We start from the raw sequence: 16420 nt of genomic DNA on the forward strand, positions 1-16420 counted from the left end.
TATTGATGCATTGCATTTTCACCAGAACACTGGAAGACCACATTCAGCCATTCTTTATACAGAGTATGAAACATTTTACCATGAGAAACCATATTCATTTTAACACATTCTTCCATAAATTATCTTTTAATAGTATAGTATTTTCTCTCAAGAGTTCAATAAAATAGCAAGTCACTGAAATAAACTTCCCATTCAGGGGCAGAAACACGCTTTGAGATAATCTGGTTGAGTGCATGTTCAAGAAATGTGAGTCTAGTGTAATATAGTAACTCTTTTGTACCTATCAACTGGAGTAGGCCTGTGAAATCATGACACATTTTCCAACATTGTCCCTGTAAATGGGACTTGTCTGGAGGAGATTATTTCCGTACAATTCTATCTCCTCTCAGAAAATCTTATACTCCCTCCCCGCTTCATGGCAATTTGTTCAATAAAGTTAGAAGAGACTGGAAATTTGAGAAGCAGATTGTTTTAATTAATTGTTTATAATCAGAGTGGAAAATGGGAGAGGGGCCCAGCAATTAAGATTTAGGGACTTCTGTTTCCATATGTTCATCTGCAAACAACTTAAAATGGAAAAAAGAACTTTCATGAGAAAATATGTGATTTCATTGGAGATTGCAGAGATTCTGATCTTCTATTTCTTGTCTGCCTTAAATTACTTCTCTGCATGATAGCCTGCACAACACAGAGGAATAAGACTAGGAACTTAAGTGAAGCTTGGCAGAGATTAATGACAAATGAAATGTAAAAATTGTTTGCTATATAGTATCATTACCTGAACCTCAATTGACTGGTTTGGATGTAACATAACCTCTTTAATGCACACTGACTGTTTTATCTCTCTGTCTGAAACAGCATTTTAAATGACAACTTAATATTAGATCATAATGGTAGTGAAAATGGTTCAAAGGTAAAGGCAGTCTAAAATGGTGAGAACTCTGTACAATTTCTTTTCATGATATTCCCTCCTCAAGATCAAAGATATCACCCAAAAAATGTTTCTTTTAAGTAATATGTCTGCAGGACAGCCAGTCCCTCTCTTAACAAGTAACAAATACTATTAAACATAATGTCTTTGCTTCAGAGCTAAAAGCAACAGTGCACATGAAAATATTTGGGGTTTTAGATCTTTTAATATATCTGTAGGATTCAATTGTTCAGACAATTGTTTTCAGATGGTGATGAGGAGGCATACGGGAGTGCAACAGATTGGTTGGCTGAGTGATGTCGCAACAACACCCTTATACTCAACATTAGTACAACCAAGGAACTGAATGTGGATTTCAGTAAACGGAAAGGTAAAGGAACACATGCCAGTCCTCATCAAGGGGTCAATAGTGGAAAGGATGAGCTGTTTCGAGTTCCTGGGTGTCAACATCTCTGAAGATCTATCCTGGGCCCAACATATTGATGCAATTACAAAGAAGGCATGCCAGCAGCTATATTTCATTAGGAGATTTGGTACAGGTTTCCCCTGTCATCCGAAGGTACAGCGTTCCTATGAAACGGTTCGTAAGCCGGAATGTCGTAAAGCAAAGAAGCAATTACCATTAATTTATAAGGGAAAAATTTGTGAGCGTTCGCAGACCTAAAGATAACCTACCATATCATGTCAAATAACACATAAAACCTAAAATAACAGTAACATATAGTAAAAGCAGGAATGATATGATGAATACACAGCTTTTATAAAGTAGAAATACTTTTCCACAATCATTGCCGCACTGTTCTCCATAGTGAAAATCTCACGCAAGCGCTCTCGGGAGAAACACGATGCAAGTGCCATCAGCAAAAACACAGCGGAAGTGCTCTCCAGTAACCTTTAAGCTATGAAGTTGCCAAATCATACCAAATAACACATAAAAATACACAGCTGACATAAAGTAGAAATAACGTATGTACAGTGTAGTATCACTTACAGGAATCGGCAAGACATCGAGCACACTGATGATGGTGTATTAGGCTGAGTCGTCAGAGGTTGGGGTGGTGCAGTGGCCCCCACCCTCCGGGCTGCCGACCAATACCAATCTGCATTCGCCTCTGATCTGGGCCAACATTTACGTGCCAGGCAGCACATAATTAATTAGCTTGTTTGTTTCAGCTTTTTTCTTAAAGGTGTGCTGGGTGCGTACAGGCTACTGTGGCATTCTCCGCGGCCCGGGGGTTGGGGTGGAGGGACACTGGGGTGTCATCTCGTTGTCGTCCGTTTCCATCAGGGCAGGCAGGTCATCTTCTTCTATGTCTGCCTGCCTCGATGTCGAAGGTCGAGGTTCGTCGTCTGCTGTGGCTGATGTGGAAGGCTTGCTTGACTGCTTAGCCTTGTGCATTTTTAGATCATACAGTTCTTTGTAAGCACTCAAACCATCCTGCAAATATGCCCTAAACCGGCGTACCCTTTCAAAATTAAAGTTATACTTTATCATTGCAGCGAAAATCTCATGCAGTTGCTTCACGTTCAGTTCCTGGACGACTTCACTTTCCGTCCGTTCACTACTGCATTCAGTTTTGATTGTTATCCTTTCCTCTTCCAATTGCATCAGCTCTTCCAATCTATCAGTTCTTAGTCATGGGATATCAAAACCTCTTCAACATCATCTTCGTCAACTTCCACAAGCCAAACTCACTTTGTCCTTACTTCGTTCACCACGATTGAAAGGCTTAATTATGTCTAGTTTTACGCTAAGTGTAACATCCTACGAGCTCTTTTAGGCTTTTCCGATACCTTAGAACTCATCTTGTTAACAGCTGCTCACAGGCACGTGTTTAAGCAATGCCGGCGAGAATGCAGTTCCGAATCCAGGGGAGAGCGGCTGCTCGGGACGCGCGCTGCCTTTTTTCCTAACAGTGAAAACACCTTCTGTTAGCGAAAACAGGTAACTAATGTAGGTCTTTCGTAACAGTGAGGTTTCGTAAAGCGAACATTCGAAAAGCGGGGGACACCTGTATGTCACCAAAGATTCTAGCAAATTTCTACTGATGTACCGTGGAAAATATTTTGAATTGTTACATCACTGTCTGGTATGGAGGGGCCATTGTACAGGATCAGGAAAGGCTGCAGAGGGTTGTAACTCAGCCAGCTACGACAGCGGTCCCCAACCACCAGGCCGCGGACCGGTACTGGGCCGCAAAGCATGCGCTACCGGGCCGCAGCGAAACGATATGATTTGGCGATATGAGTCAGCTGCACCTTTCCTCATTCCCAGTCACGCCCTCTGTTGAGCCATTACGCACGCGTCATCCATGTCAGCGCGGGAAGGAGATCAACTCCTCAAGCTTGCAAATGACAGCGGGCTAAAAAGTGTGTTTGACATAACATCTCTGCCGGCATTCTGGATCAAAGTCAAGGCTGAATATCCTGAACAACAGGAATTCCGCAGATGCTGGAAATTCAAGCAACACACATCAAAGTTGCTGGTGAACGCAGCAGGCCAGGCAGCATCTCTAGGAAGAGGTGCAGTCGACGTTTCAGGCCGAGACCCTTCGTCAGGACTAACTGAAGGAAACCTTCTGAATATCCTGAGATAGCTTACGGAAGCACTGAAAACATTGCTTCCATTTCCAACATATCTCTGCGACAAAAACTAAATTGTGGAATAGACTGGACATAAGGAACCCCATTCGAGTATCGCTGTCTCCCATCACCCCTCGATGGGACCGTCTTGTTGCAGGGAAACAAGTATTCAGCCCAGGGCTCCCACTGATTCAGCGATATTGGTGCGTTGCAATGATTTTATATGTTCATACGAGGAAAATATGCGCTGTATGTTTAATATCCAAACGTTACTTAAAATGTTATGATGCTATTATAAGTGACTTATATAACCATATAACAATTACAGCACGGAAATAGGCGATCTCGGCCCTTCTAGTCCGTGCCGAAAGCTACTCTCACCTAGTCTCACAGACCTGCACTCAGCCCATAACCCTCCATTCCTTTCCTGTCCAATTTAACTTTAAATGATAATATCGAACCTGCCTCTACCACTTCTACTGGAAGTTCTTTCAACACATACTTCAAGCTCCCCGTCCTCCCCTGATGATTGACTTATCACTATATTCATGTGAGGAAAATAAGCGGTGTGTTTAATATTAAATTTGTTAGATAAACCCTTTTAGAAAAGAAATTGAGTGTATTAGCCACTTATTACCAATATTCCGGTCGTGATTAACACCCCCCCCACTCCCACCCCCGAACAGAATCGCCAAAAAAGGTTTGCAGAGAATAATATCCGCAGGTACACGCATGTGCAGGTCACGCATGTGCAGGTCACGCATGCGCAGGTCACACATGCGCACTGGTGCCCGCACAAGGCTTCATCGTCATTGTAGTCTTTCTCGGGGCAAACAATACTCTTGTCAGTTGGCAACCCTACCCCCCCTCACCCCCGGTCGGCCGGTCCACAAGAATATTGGCAATCTTAAGCCGGTCCACAGCGCAAAGAAGGTTGGGGACCCCTGAGCTACAATATGGGCACTAGCCTCCCCACCATCAAGGATATCTTCAAAAGGCAATGTCTCAAAAGGGGGCATCCGTCATTAAGGACTCGCACCACCCGTGAGGTGCCCTCTTTTCATTACCATCAGAGAGGAGGTACAGGAACCCAAAGACACAGACTCAACATTTAAGAAACAGCTTCTTCTCCTCCACCATCAGATTTCTAAACCCATGAAAACCTCTCTTACCTTGCTCCCTTTATCCACTTAATTTATATGAAACTCCTTTTTATTGGGCGTTTCTAGATTTGCAGCTCATTAGCCTCTTGCAAAACGCCACTGGACTCAGCAGTGAGAAAACCACCTTTCACAGACTCTGTACGTCTAGGGTCAATATGACTTGGGTCCCACCAAACCCAGGAGGTTGAGTTATCTCACTAACCCGGACCCCGATCTGAGCAAATACTGTGTTAATGCTGGCCACTTGCAATTACCCATCGACAAGAAATAAAGATCAGATACTGCATACAATTATAAAGAAAGTATATTTACAAATTGCTGCTTTATCCAACAGTTAGTAGGAAAGAAAAAAAATAATAAAAAGGGCCCATTACAGTTAACCTAGTCCAAATGTGTACATAAGTTGGAGCTCATCTTAAAGTTGTCTTTAACTCGTGCACTGGACACATGGTCTGTGTAAAAGCACAGACCACCTTTCAACTGTCGCTTGAAATCCATCTCGAACAAACGGGCTCTCCAATAGGAATATTAGTCCATCCTTCTTCAAGCCATTCATCTACAGAAAGCACCTTCTGCAACAGGGATGGGATCCTCAGCCATCTCCCCGTCTTCTCCCAGCTCCTGCCAAAGAGACCTCAACCCACACCAGAGTCCATTACCAAAATCCTCTTCACCTAGCGTTCTCTAGATCTTTCTCCCAATTCCACCACCCTGACTGGATGACACTACATTTCTAAGCATGAACATCACAACCCTTTATCTTTAGCTCAAACTCAAACATGCTGAAAGCAGAACAGACACTCTTTGAGACTGCTCAAATGAAATACCTACAGCATAGCAGTAAAAATCTTAACCAGGGCATTATACTCTCCCTACCAAAAATAGTCAAGCCATCATTAATAGCACACTTTTGAAAAGAATTTTGTAATGTCAGGACCTCTAATCCATTTGTAAATGGTAGTGACATATTTCACTAGGAGTATAGACCCAACACTCAAAAAGTTATCTCCACTTCTCTCCTTGTGTGCTCCCACAAGTCTTCTCACAACTGGAGTATTCGTTCCCACAAGAATAGAGGCACCACCCTTTTCAACCAGGTCTGGGCAGATCAACAGTGGTGTGTCAATAGTCTCAGTTACTCCAACATCTGCTTCCAAAAACTCCAGTTTCAACGACAGGTAACCATCGTATGGATACTCATCAGTACCGAGGCCCCGAATCTCAAGGGTATCACTTGGTGTCAATGGTAAATGCGTCAAATTCCAGTTGTAAAAGGATCTACGAAGCAAAGTAACTTGAGAAACTGTGTCTAGTATGGCTCTAGCATAAATACCTTCAATTCGTATGAATACATCACAGATCTAACCCTTCAGGAATAGTGTTTTGTACTTTAGTATTTGCCTTGATACACTGATAGGAACATATCCTTTCCTAAACACCAGCCTTTTCCTTTACTGGGTCCCTCCATAGTTCTACTTCTTTTCGTCTCTGATTAACCGCTGATTTACTTTCTGAAGATTTCTGTCCTTCACTCTCCCACTTGAAATGTCCACCTTCTCCACAGTTTAAACAGAAAATATCAGTCATTTCCCTGGTCAAGGGACCCCGGTTCAGTTGTCCTTTGCCTCAGTACATCCAACCAGTGGGTTTGGCTTCCTATCAGCATTATCATGCTTGGTGGCAGCACCAACTGATATCATCCAAAATACCTTGATCCTCAGATCTTTCACAACATCCTGCAAAACCCCTGCTTGTGTGGCATCAGGGATCACTTTAGCAACAGAGGCTACTACTGATGGAGGCCTCCTGCTCCTCCATTGCATTTTCCTCCTCTCTAGTAAGGGTATCAAAGGTTAAAGGGAGAAGGTAGGAGAATGGGGTTCAGAGGGAAAAATAAATAAGCCATGATTGAATCGCAGAACGGTCTCAATATCCAAATGGCTTCAATGCTCCTCTGTCTTATGTTATTTTTAATCTTTGGCCAATGCTTGTCTTCAGTCTACTGGATTTCAGCTGATCCCCATTTCTATCTCCGAGCTACACAATCAGCAGTTAGCATAATACTATTACAGCACCAGCAACCTGTGTTCAATTCCCACAGCTGCCTATGAGGAGCTTGTACATTCTCCCCATGACCGCGTGGTTTCCTCCAGGTGCTCCGGGTTCCTCCCACATTCCAACAGACAAAAGGGTTAGGAGGTTAACTGGCCACATGGGTGTAACTGGGTGGCACTGGCTCCATTTGCATCCTAATTCTGATAATTGTACAATGAACAAGCAACAATAACAAAAATTGGTTCAGGATCCCCTAAGGAAACAAATACACCTTATTTTATGTGATAAAATTTTGGATAAAGCTTGTATGTGAATACCTAGGGCCCACGACCAGGATCCTCATCTTAAATAGGTTCAATTACAGTGGTATGAAGCTAGAGTTATCTGAGGTGGACTGAGTAAATGGGCTGGATGATCAGTGGATGAGCAATGCAGATACTTAAATAGTTAGTTCTCAACACTCAGCAGAAATTTAACCCAATTAGAAAGGTAGATCGCAGGAGAAAGGTGAGCCACCTATGGTTAACAGAAGTCAAGGAAAATATTAAAGACTGGAATATAGAAAATGGTAAAGGTTACTGGGAAATCAAAGACCGAGAATCTTACAGACCTTGCAGTGAGAGTCTAAAAATGTTAATAGGAAGAGGAAGATTGATTTTGAGAGAAAAATGGCAAGCAATATCAAAGCAAACAATATAGGCTTCTATGGATATATTAAAAAATCTTGGTAGCTACAACTGGGGTTGAACTCCTGGAGAAACCAACATAGGTTTCACATAATATCAGATAAGGTCATGGTTAAAAAAAAAGTGTGAGACAGCTTGTGGGACACATTTTCAGCCAAGCCATCAACTGAAAGTGCTTGAATCTGAACCTGTAATTTCCTGACTGCATGAGGAATTCCACAGAGCTCCAAAATCTAACTTGTTTTCTAATAATTAATTACATGGAGGAGTAGAGTTCTACAGTACAGAAACGGCTCCTTGACCCATTATGCTGTTACAAACACTTTTGCCCATCTCCACCAATCCCATTTGCCTGCATTACATCCATATCCTTCTCTTACTTGTTATTTAAGTGCCTGTATAAATGTCTCTTAAACATAATGCTCCTATCTGGCTCTGCTTCATTCCCTGACATCGAGTTTCAAATATCGAACACTCTCTGTGTAACATCTTTCCCCTCAAATACCCTTTAAAACTCTTCCTTTCTCCTTAAACCTAAGACCACTTGTTTTTGATACCTCTACCATGGGGGATAAAAGATTCTGATTATTTACTCTATTTAATGCTTCTTATATTTTTATTTATTTCTTAAGAGGTCAAAACTTGGTCTCCTTCATTCCAAGGAAAATAAACCCAGCCTATCCAATCTCTGTTTATAACTAATGTTTCCACTTGTGGAAGGAAGTTGTATAAGACAACATGATTACGAGATCAGGGGATGTTCAATTAAAACCAAGGTGCCTATGGATTCATTTTACAGACGATTGTGAATCTTTGAGATTTCCACTACCTGGAGGCTAGATCATTGGAGGTGAGCAAAGAGGAAGTAGGTAATTTTTTGAAAGACCATGGAACTGATGGAGAACTGGTACACAAGAGGAAACAAACTCTGGAGCAGATCAGGCATGGAAGTTCTGACTTGATGGCACAGGGTTAATAGCAGGATCTTCGCCTTCATTAGTCAGGGGATTGAGTTCAAGAACTGTGAGGTTATATTGCAGCTCCATAAAACTCTGATTAGACCACACTTGAAGTATCTGTTCAATTCTGGTCTTAATATCATAGGAAGGAGTGAAAGCTTTAGAGAGGGTGTAGCAGATATTTACCAGGATGCAGCTTGGATTACAGAACATGACATAAGGATAGATTGAGCAATCTAGGGCCTTTCTCTTTGGAATGAAGGAAGATGAGAGGTTATTTCATAGACGTGCAGAGCTGATAAGAGGCATAGATAGAGTGGACAGCCACAGACCTTCTTCCCCAGGGTGAAAATGGCTAATATGGGAGGGGGGGGCATAATTTTAAGGTGGTTGGAGGAAAACATAAGGAGAATTTCTGAAGGAGGTTTTTTTTAAACACAGAGTGGTTGGTGTGTGAAGCATGTTGCCAAGGGTGATAGTAGAAGCAGATACATTAAGGACATTTGAGAGACCATTAGATAAGCACATGGATGAAAGAAAAATGGAGAATGAGGGAGAATAGGGTAAGATTGACCTTAGAAACACAAACAAAAGAAAATCTGCAGATGCTGGAAATCAAAGTAATAAACACAAAATGCTGGAGGCCACACAGGGAGAACCAGTGCCATCTACTGTTTCCAGTGCTCCTGGTGTGGCCTCCTGTATATCGGTGAGACTTTGGATTATATTGATTGGGAGAGCACTTTGCCGAGTACCTACACTCCATCCACCAGTAAAAGCAGGATCTCCCTGTGGACATCCATTTCAATTCTACTTCCCATTTCCATTATGTCGAGTCAGTCCATGGTCTCCTCTACTGCCTCAATGACGTTACACTCAGGTCGCAGGAGAACACCTAATATTCTGACTGGGTAGCCTCCAACCTGATGGCATGAACACCAAATTCTTGGATTTCTGGTAACTGTCCCTCCTCACCATTCCCCATTCCTATTTCCCTCTCTCACTTTATCTCCTTACCTGCCCATCACCTCCCTCTGGTGCTCCTCCCCCTTCCCTTTCTTCCATGGCCTTCTCTCCTCTCCAATCAGATTCCCTGTCTCCAGCCCTTTATCTCTTTCACCAATCAACTTCCAGCTCTTTACTTCACCCCTCCTCTTCCCAATTTATCACCTACAACCCTGTACTTCTTCTTCCCCTCCCCCCTCCTTCTTACTCCTGATTTCTTTTTTCCTGATGAAGGGTCTTGGCCCGAAATGTCAACTGTTTACTCTTTTCCATAGATGCTGCCTAGCCTACCGAGTTCCTCCAACATTTTATGTGTGTTAATTAGATTGACTTTAGAGTAGGTTAAGAGGTTGGGACAACATCATGGGCAGAAGAGCTAGTTCTGCACTGTACTGTTCACATTAATCACATTGAATTGTCATGCAGGTTTTTGGGGTCAAACAGCTTACTCCTATTTTCTTATTTTCTTTTCTGCTGTGACCAACAAATTTGCTACTTTTTCAAGTAATGCTTACTATCCCATTGAAAAGCTTTTGGTCAGCATTATTTTAAACATAATACATTGTTTTTTTCCCATTACGGAACCAATTCAATGATGAAATAAGTAAAATTGTAGTGTTGCATAGTGTACTTACAAAACACATTGATAGAGTATACAAAATGCAAACAAACAATTGTTTTTGTACTGTGCATTTTATTCCTGAAGCTTACATTATAAGGCAGTTACTCATTCTCAAACCTAATTACAAATCTCCTGTGACAACACGAGGAGGCAGTAACACAACTGTTGTAAAATAATTGCTTTTATGATAAAGATATCAAAAATGGTTTAAATTTAAAATGACTAAGAGCCTTTTTTTCCAATACCAAATCTCATACTTGATGAATTATTTGGCACTAAATAATATAAATGTATCTCTCTCACTCATTTGTAAGTAGGTTTGAAATGTTTATCTTTCTGACTGTGATTTAAAAAATGGTTAAAATCAACAAATATTACAAGGCATGTTGGAGTAAATCACAAACATGACAAAATCTGCAGATGCCAGAAACCCAGAGCAACACTCACTAAATGCTGGAGGAACTCAGCAGATCAGGCAGCATCTATGGAAAGAGTAACAGTCAACGTTTCGGGCCGAGAATCTTCATCAGGTCTTGGCCCTGAATATTGATTATTTGCTCTTTTCAATAGATGCTGCCTGACCTGCTAAGTTCCTCCAGCATTTTGTGTGTGTTGCAAGGCATTTTGTAGTTCCTGAATTTATTCATTTTAGCAAAATAATTCTCCTCAGATCAAAACATAATCTAAACCTTAAGAATCAGAAAACATCAGCAGTAAATTGACAATATGGTTGTTAAGATATAGATCAAATATTTGAGAAATGATTTGAAAGTGGTTTTACAAACTATACTGTATAGCTAAATAAGTAAGTGTTTATTGAGGGCCACAACACCAGCTTCTTGATGAATTTTTGTGCAGTTATGTGTGATGCAGGAAACTTGAGACGTTACACAACATGAATGTTTTCTGTTGGGGCAGCAAATAGTGAGGTACTGCTTCTGAGAAAAGTGATTGCTTATGTCATATCATTAATGCAGTTTGCCAAAACAGATACTTCAAAGATTAAGATCAGGTTTGACACTTCTTAATTTTTCATGGACAGTTCTCATAATTAAATCAATTAGAATCTTAAAATTAGAAACCTCAGCATTCAGTGGTTCTTGCTAAAATTCTTCCAAGATTAAAACTGAATTTACTATGATCGCCTTTCATCTAACAAATTATCAGTGAAGAAAATTCTCATGACTTTTAGCTGAATGGCCTGCTTCTGTGCTGTAGTGCTCTATTATTCTAATAATTTCCAACATCTGTTCTTAGCCCTCATTTATCTACTATTTACATAAATGACCCAGAGGAAGGAACAAAATGTGAGGTTTCCAAGTTTACCAATGATACAAAAATGGAAGTTCATGTTGTGATAAGAACATTGTCATTCTAAATCAAGGTATAGATAAATTAAGGTATTAAGTGAATGTTTGCTAAACAGAGTTTAAAGTGGGGAAGTGGGAGACCATGTACTTAAATGGGAGGAATCATAAAGCAGATTGCTATCTAAACAGAAAAGAAACTGCAAGCAATTAAAGTTTCGTGATCACAAAAAAATTAGCAGGAGATCCATTTGGTAATTAAGATAAATTGTGTGTTGGCCTTTATTGGAAAGGGAGTTGGATTTAAGAAAGGAGCCATTTTATTGGTTGTACAGAGACTTGGCAAAGCTACACCTGGAAAAAACCGTTCACAGTTTGGTTCTCCTCACCTTAAAAAGGGATCAAGTCCAAAGGAGATACAAGGCTATGCCAGGGATGAAAAAGCTGTCCTATCAAAAGAAGCCTGACAGCTTGGGGCTGCATTCCTTGGAGCTTAGAATAATGAGGGGTGATCCTACTCAAGTTTCCAATGGGGATGGCAAGATAGATATTGAGATATTTTCATCAGTGGGATAGAAAATGGTAAGGCTACAAAATGTGGGGCCAATTATTTAAAGCTGATGAATGTGAAATTTCTTTGACCAGAGGGCAGTGAGTATCTCCCGCTCCCCACACCAAATACAATAGAGGTCAGATCATTTGATATATTCAAGGTCAAGACCGATAACTATTTAAAAGATCAAGATATTTGAAGAGGATTTGAATCCTGAGCCATGATTACATCGAACAGTTGGTCACCTATCCCTGTTCTTATTTTCTTGAGGATTTATTTCAAGTTTAACTTAACAGTACCTCACCTTCCACTCATTTCCACTGAAACCAGTCAGTGCTTAAAAGGGAAAATTAAATTGCAAAGATTGATGAATTGTTATTGAACTTAATGAAACATCAACAATGACAAACATTTATTCAACCTAAATCAGATAAGGAAATCTAATTTTACATTTAAGACAAAGCAGATTTTTTTTCACAATTCTAATTCCAAAACCAAATCAGTTTGTACTTGTATAGCACTTCCAACCCTGCAGTTCATTTCACAAAATTTCACTGGACAATTGAACAGGTTTGATCAATTGAAATGTTCAGGTTCCAACACAAATCAAGAACACTTTCCCACTTGCTCTGACATATCATCCATTGCTTTCAGTACTGACAATCCACTTCACACAATGATCCACACATAACATGATGACAGAACTTCATTTCTACAATTAATGGTACTGGCCTCTGCTATCATGGGCAATTGTGCAAGAATCAATTATAATTGTAAGAACAAAATGAAGTATTAGACATCCTTGTGTTGATATTTGCAACACTGCTTCACGACCAATCCATCAACTATGTCTTCAAAGATCAAACCGTTTTGGTAATGGTATGGGACATGCCCATGGTGACGATTCTGAGTATTGGTGATAGAAGTCACAACACCGAGAATATATTTTTGTGTTAACCTAGGAGGTTCTAAAGGTGCTTGACATGAAGGAGTAGTGATTATTAAAGAGAATAGTTTTTGGAAATCAGCCCAAGACATCAATGACAGGATGATAATTTATCTGGCCCAGGGTCAACAACCACTCCATTAATTTTGTTCCTCTTTCCTCAGATACTGCTTAGCCTGCTGAGATCTCAGGATACAGATGATGAGGAAGGGGATTCATTCTCAATAAAGTGAAGCTACGAATATTGACCTTGAAGACCATTCATGAACCAGACATGTTTATATGACAGAGGTTTCACTTTTAATCCTATGGACACTCATTTTTATTACCGTGTTGGTTTACTGATTTTAAATTCACAAAATCTGATGAAGTGATGGTCAACCAGAACATAAACAGAAATGATGTGTAGAATAATACAGTATTTCCTAAAATATGACTTTTCTATCAATTGTCAGAGCTTCCATTTCTAAATCTAGAATTGGGACATCAGCTTTGTGTTGATTCCACGAGTAAAAAGTCTTTAACTACAACTATTCCTACCTAAGTGAAGGTTACTTCTGAATCAAAAATGCCAACTCCATATGTTGGCTAACAGCTACAACACTAAACCTAAAAACAATTTTCCAGAAGGTTTAGAAGTGGATGCTCTGATATTATCCTCAGCCACCCCTGAAATCTGAACATACCAGTTTGTTTTCCTGCATGTAGATTTTCTGCAATCTGGGACAGCCCCGTGCCAGTGCCATCATGCCTTCATCTGTGATCTTGTAACATTGACCAAAATGAATATCCAAGACTTCTGGACATTTCTCTCCCAGCTACAACAAGAAGTGAGAGAATTTACTTCTAATATTACAAATTTACACCCAATGACATATGAATACTATATACTTTTCTTTGTAACTCACTCTTTTCAGTTAACCGACGTGGTTATTTAACTGCATGTAAATAATAATAGAATAAATCCACAACTTTAAAAAGATCACATAACCATAAGCCAAAATAATATTTTATGTCAAAGTAATCACTTCCATGACTGCACTTAACTAACATTAAGGAATATCATTGCGGTGATTTTGGAAATACTCAAATCACAATGTCTGGCTCACCTTTCCTCCTATATTACTATTTTTTAGATCAAATGAGAATTTTATTAAGTAGATTTTAATGATAACATAAACATGGTAACTAGTATCATTTATCTATGTCAGTTTAAGTTATGACGCCAGACATAGCACAGAAACAGACTCTTCAGCCCACTATGCTATGCTTACTGATGCCAATCTAATCAGCCTGAACATATTTCTATATCCCTCTATAAACCACTGGATCTAACTTTATACAGTACAACAAACACATAGAAAGAACAAGTAGAAATAACTCCCAGTACACCAGCACAACTTTCAGACAACTGTTGAAAAAAATAAATTTTTACCAATTTTTCCATTATCTACCAACATCTTTGTTTTGCTTCAATGATTCAAAAAAAGCGAGTTCCGAGCTCTTATGCAAAATAAACATCAATCATTACCCTTCGTTTCCTGCAAATCAGGTCACTTTGGATCCAATTTGCCACTGTACCTCAGATCCTCTTGGATTTTATTGCTTAGTGGGGCATTGTGAACAGCCTTACTGAACTTAGCAAAGACACTGCCCTCAGGAACACACCTCAAAAACTGAATTAAGTTAATCAGGCTTAAACTTCCGTTACACTCCAAACCACACTCTGTCATATTGGGGGGGGAAAAAAAAGCATGGTGAGTTCCAGGCTCCGCAAAACTCCTTTGATCACAAGTTTCCAGTCACAAAATATAAATCTGTACATTTTTGAAGATTTCTTCTCCCCTTTAGAATAGATCCCAATAACCTGCTCACCGCAGAAGATAAACTAACTGACCTGCAATTAATTAATGGATCCCTTTCGCCATTATTAAACAATAGTGTGGCATTCACAGGTTCTTCAAAACCTCTGACCTCACTCCAGTAACAAGTGAGGATTGAAAAGTGATGGTCAAGCCTCCATAATTTCCTCTGTGCTTCTTCTAATGTGCTATCGCGTACTTCAGCTGGGCCTGGCAAATTATCCACTCTCAAAGAAGCCATATTCATTAACAATCTTTCATTAGACCATAAAATGTAGGAGCAGAACTAGGCCATTCAACCCATCAAGTCTGCTCCGCCATTCCATCATGACTGATCCCATATCCCACTCAACCCCATACACCTGCCTTCTCACCATATCTTTTGATGCCCTGACCAATCAGGAAACTCCACTTTAAATATACTCACTGACTTGGCCTCCACCGCAGTCTGTGGCACAGCATTCCACAGATTCACCTCTCTGGGGCTAAAAAAAATTCCTTCTTACCTCTGTTCTAAAAGTTGACACTGTGCCCTCTAGACTCTTAATCTTGACACTGTGCCCTCCAGTTCTGGATATCTCCACCACAGGAAACATCTTCTCCACATCCACCCTCTCTAGTCCTTTCAACATTAGGAAGGTTTTAATGAGATTCTTACCCCCCCCCCCACATATTCTTCTAAATTCCAGTGAGTACAGGCCCAAAGCTGTCAAACAATCTTCATATGTCAGCCCATTCGTTCCCAGATTCATCCTCGTGAACCTCGTCTGGACTCTCTCCAAAGGCAACACATCCTTTTGAGATATGGGGCCCAAACCTATTGACAATACTCCAAGTGTAGCCTGGCTGGTGTCAGCATCATCATCTTCTTGCTTTTATATTCTATTCCCTTTGAAATAAATGCCATTTGCCATCTTTACCACAGACTCAACCTGTAAATTAACCTTCTGAGAGTCTTGCTTGAGAATTCTCAAGTTCCTCTACACCTCTAATGTTTGAATTTTCTTACCATTTAGATAATATCCTGCACTATTGTTCCTTTTACCAAAATGCATTATCATACATTTCCCAACACTGCCACTTTTTTTGCCCATTCTTCCAATTTGTCTAAGTCCTGTTGCAATCACATTGCTTCCTCAGCAGTACCTCCACCTATCTTCTTATCATCTGCAAACTTTGCCATAAAGCCATCAATTCCATTAACTAAATCATTGACAAACAATGTGAAAAGTGGCGGTCCCAATACTAACCCACTAGTCACTGGCAGCCAACTAGAAAAGGCCCCTCATTCTCTGTGTTTATCACATTGTTGTCTTATGCTGCAAGAGTTTGTGTAAAGAAACACAAAAGAAAGAATAATTCAGCATCAAACCTATCAGTGCACTTTAGTTTGTCTTCATACCAAGTGGTCTATTGCATCAGATCTACATAATGTTAATTACATCTAGTGAAGAAAATTCTCATGACTTTCAGCTTTATCATACAAGACTCAACTTCTGAAATGGTCACTACATCTTGTGTAGTGGTTAAACTGGCATGTAAATTTCACTTCTCAGTATTGGGTATGGTACCAAGCTATGGTGGTTTCTTGGTTACCACAGCCAGGGCAGGCTGTGAGGATAAGCTCCCATGACCTATTAAACGCTCCCAATGGTGTGCATCTCAAATAGCCTCTGACAACCAAGTCCAGCTTCTAGCCTTCACATGTAGCTGCACTACTAAGTCCAGTGGAACTGACAGAAGAAGCA

At 40.2% G+C, this 16420-nt stretch overlaps 1 protein-coding gene across 8 annotated transcripts in view; it reads right to left on the minus strand.

Moving 5' to 3' along the window:
* Nucleotides 1–16420, minus strand: part of fbxl17 (F-box and leucine-rich repeat protein 17) — a 697249-nt gene that overhangs the window by 611161 nt on the left and 69668 nt on the right. For 7 of the 8 annotated variants that reach the window (XM_072281357.1, XM_072281356.1, XM_072281354.1 and 4 more), the window contains exon 5: nt 13497–13628. The exons of the other annotated variant lie outside the window; for it this stretch is intronic. In XM_072281357.1, the coding sequence (XP_072137458.1) occupies nt 13497–13628 (132 nt within the window). The remainder of the gene's footprint in view (nt 1–13496; nt 13629–16420) is intronic. 8 annotated transcript variants of the gene reach the window in all.

Source organism: Mobula birostris, chromosome 17, assembly GCF_030028105.1.
Source record: "Mobula birostris isolate sMobBir1 chromosome 17, sMobBir1.hap1, whole genome shotgun sequence".
Lineage (NCBI taxonomy): Eukaryota > Metazoa > Chordata > Chondrichthyes > Myliobatiformes > Myliobatidae > Mobula > Mobula birostris.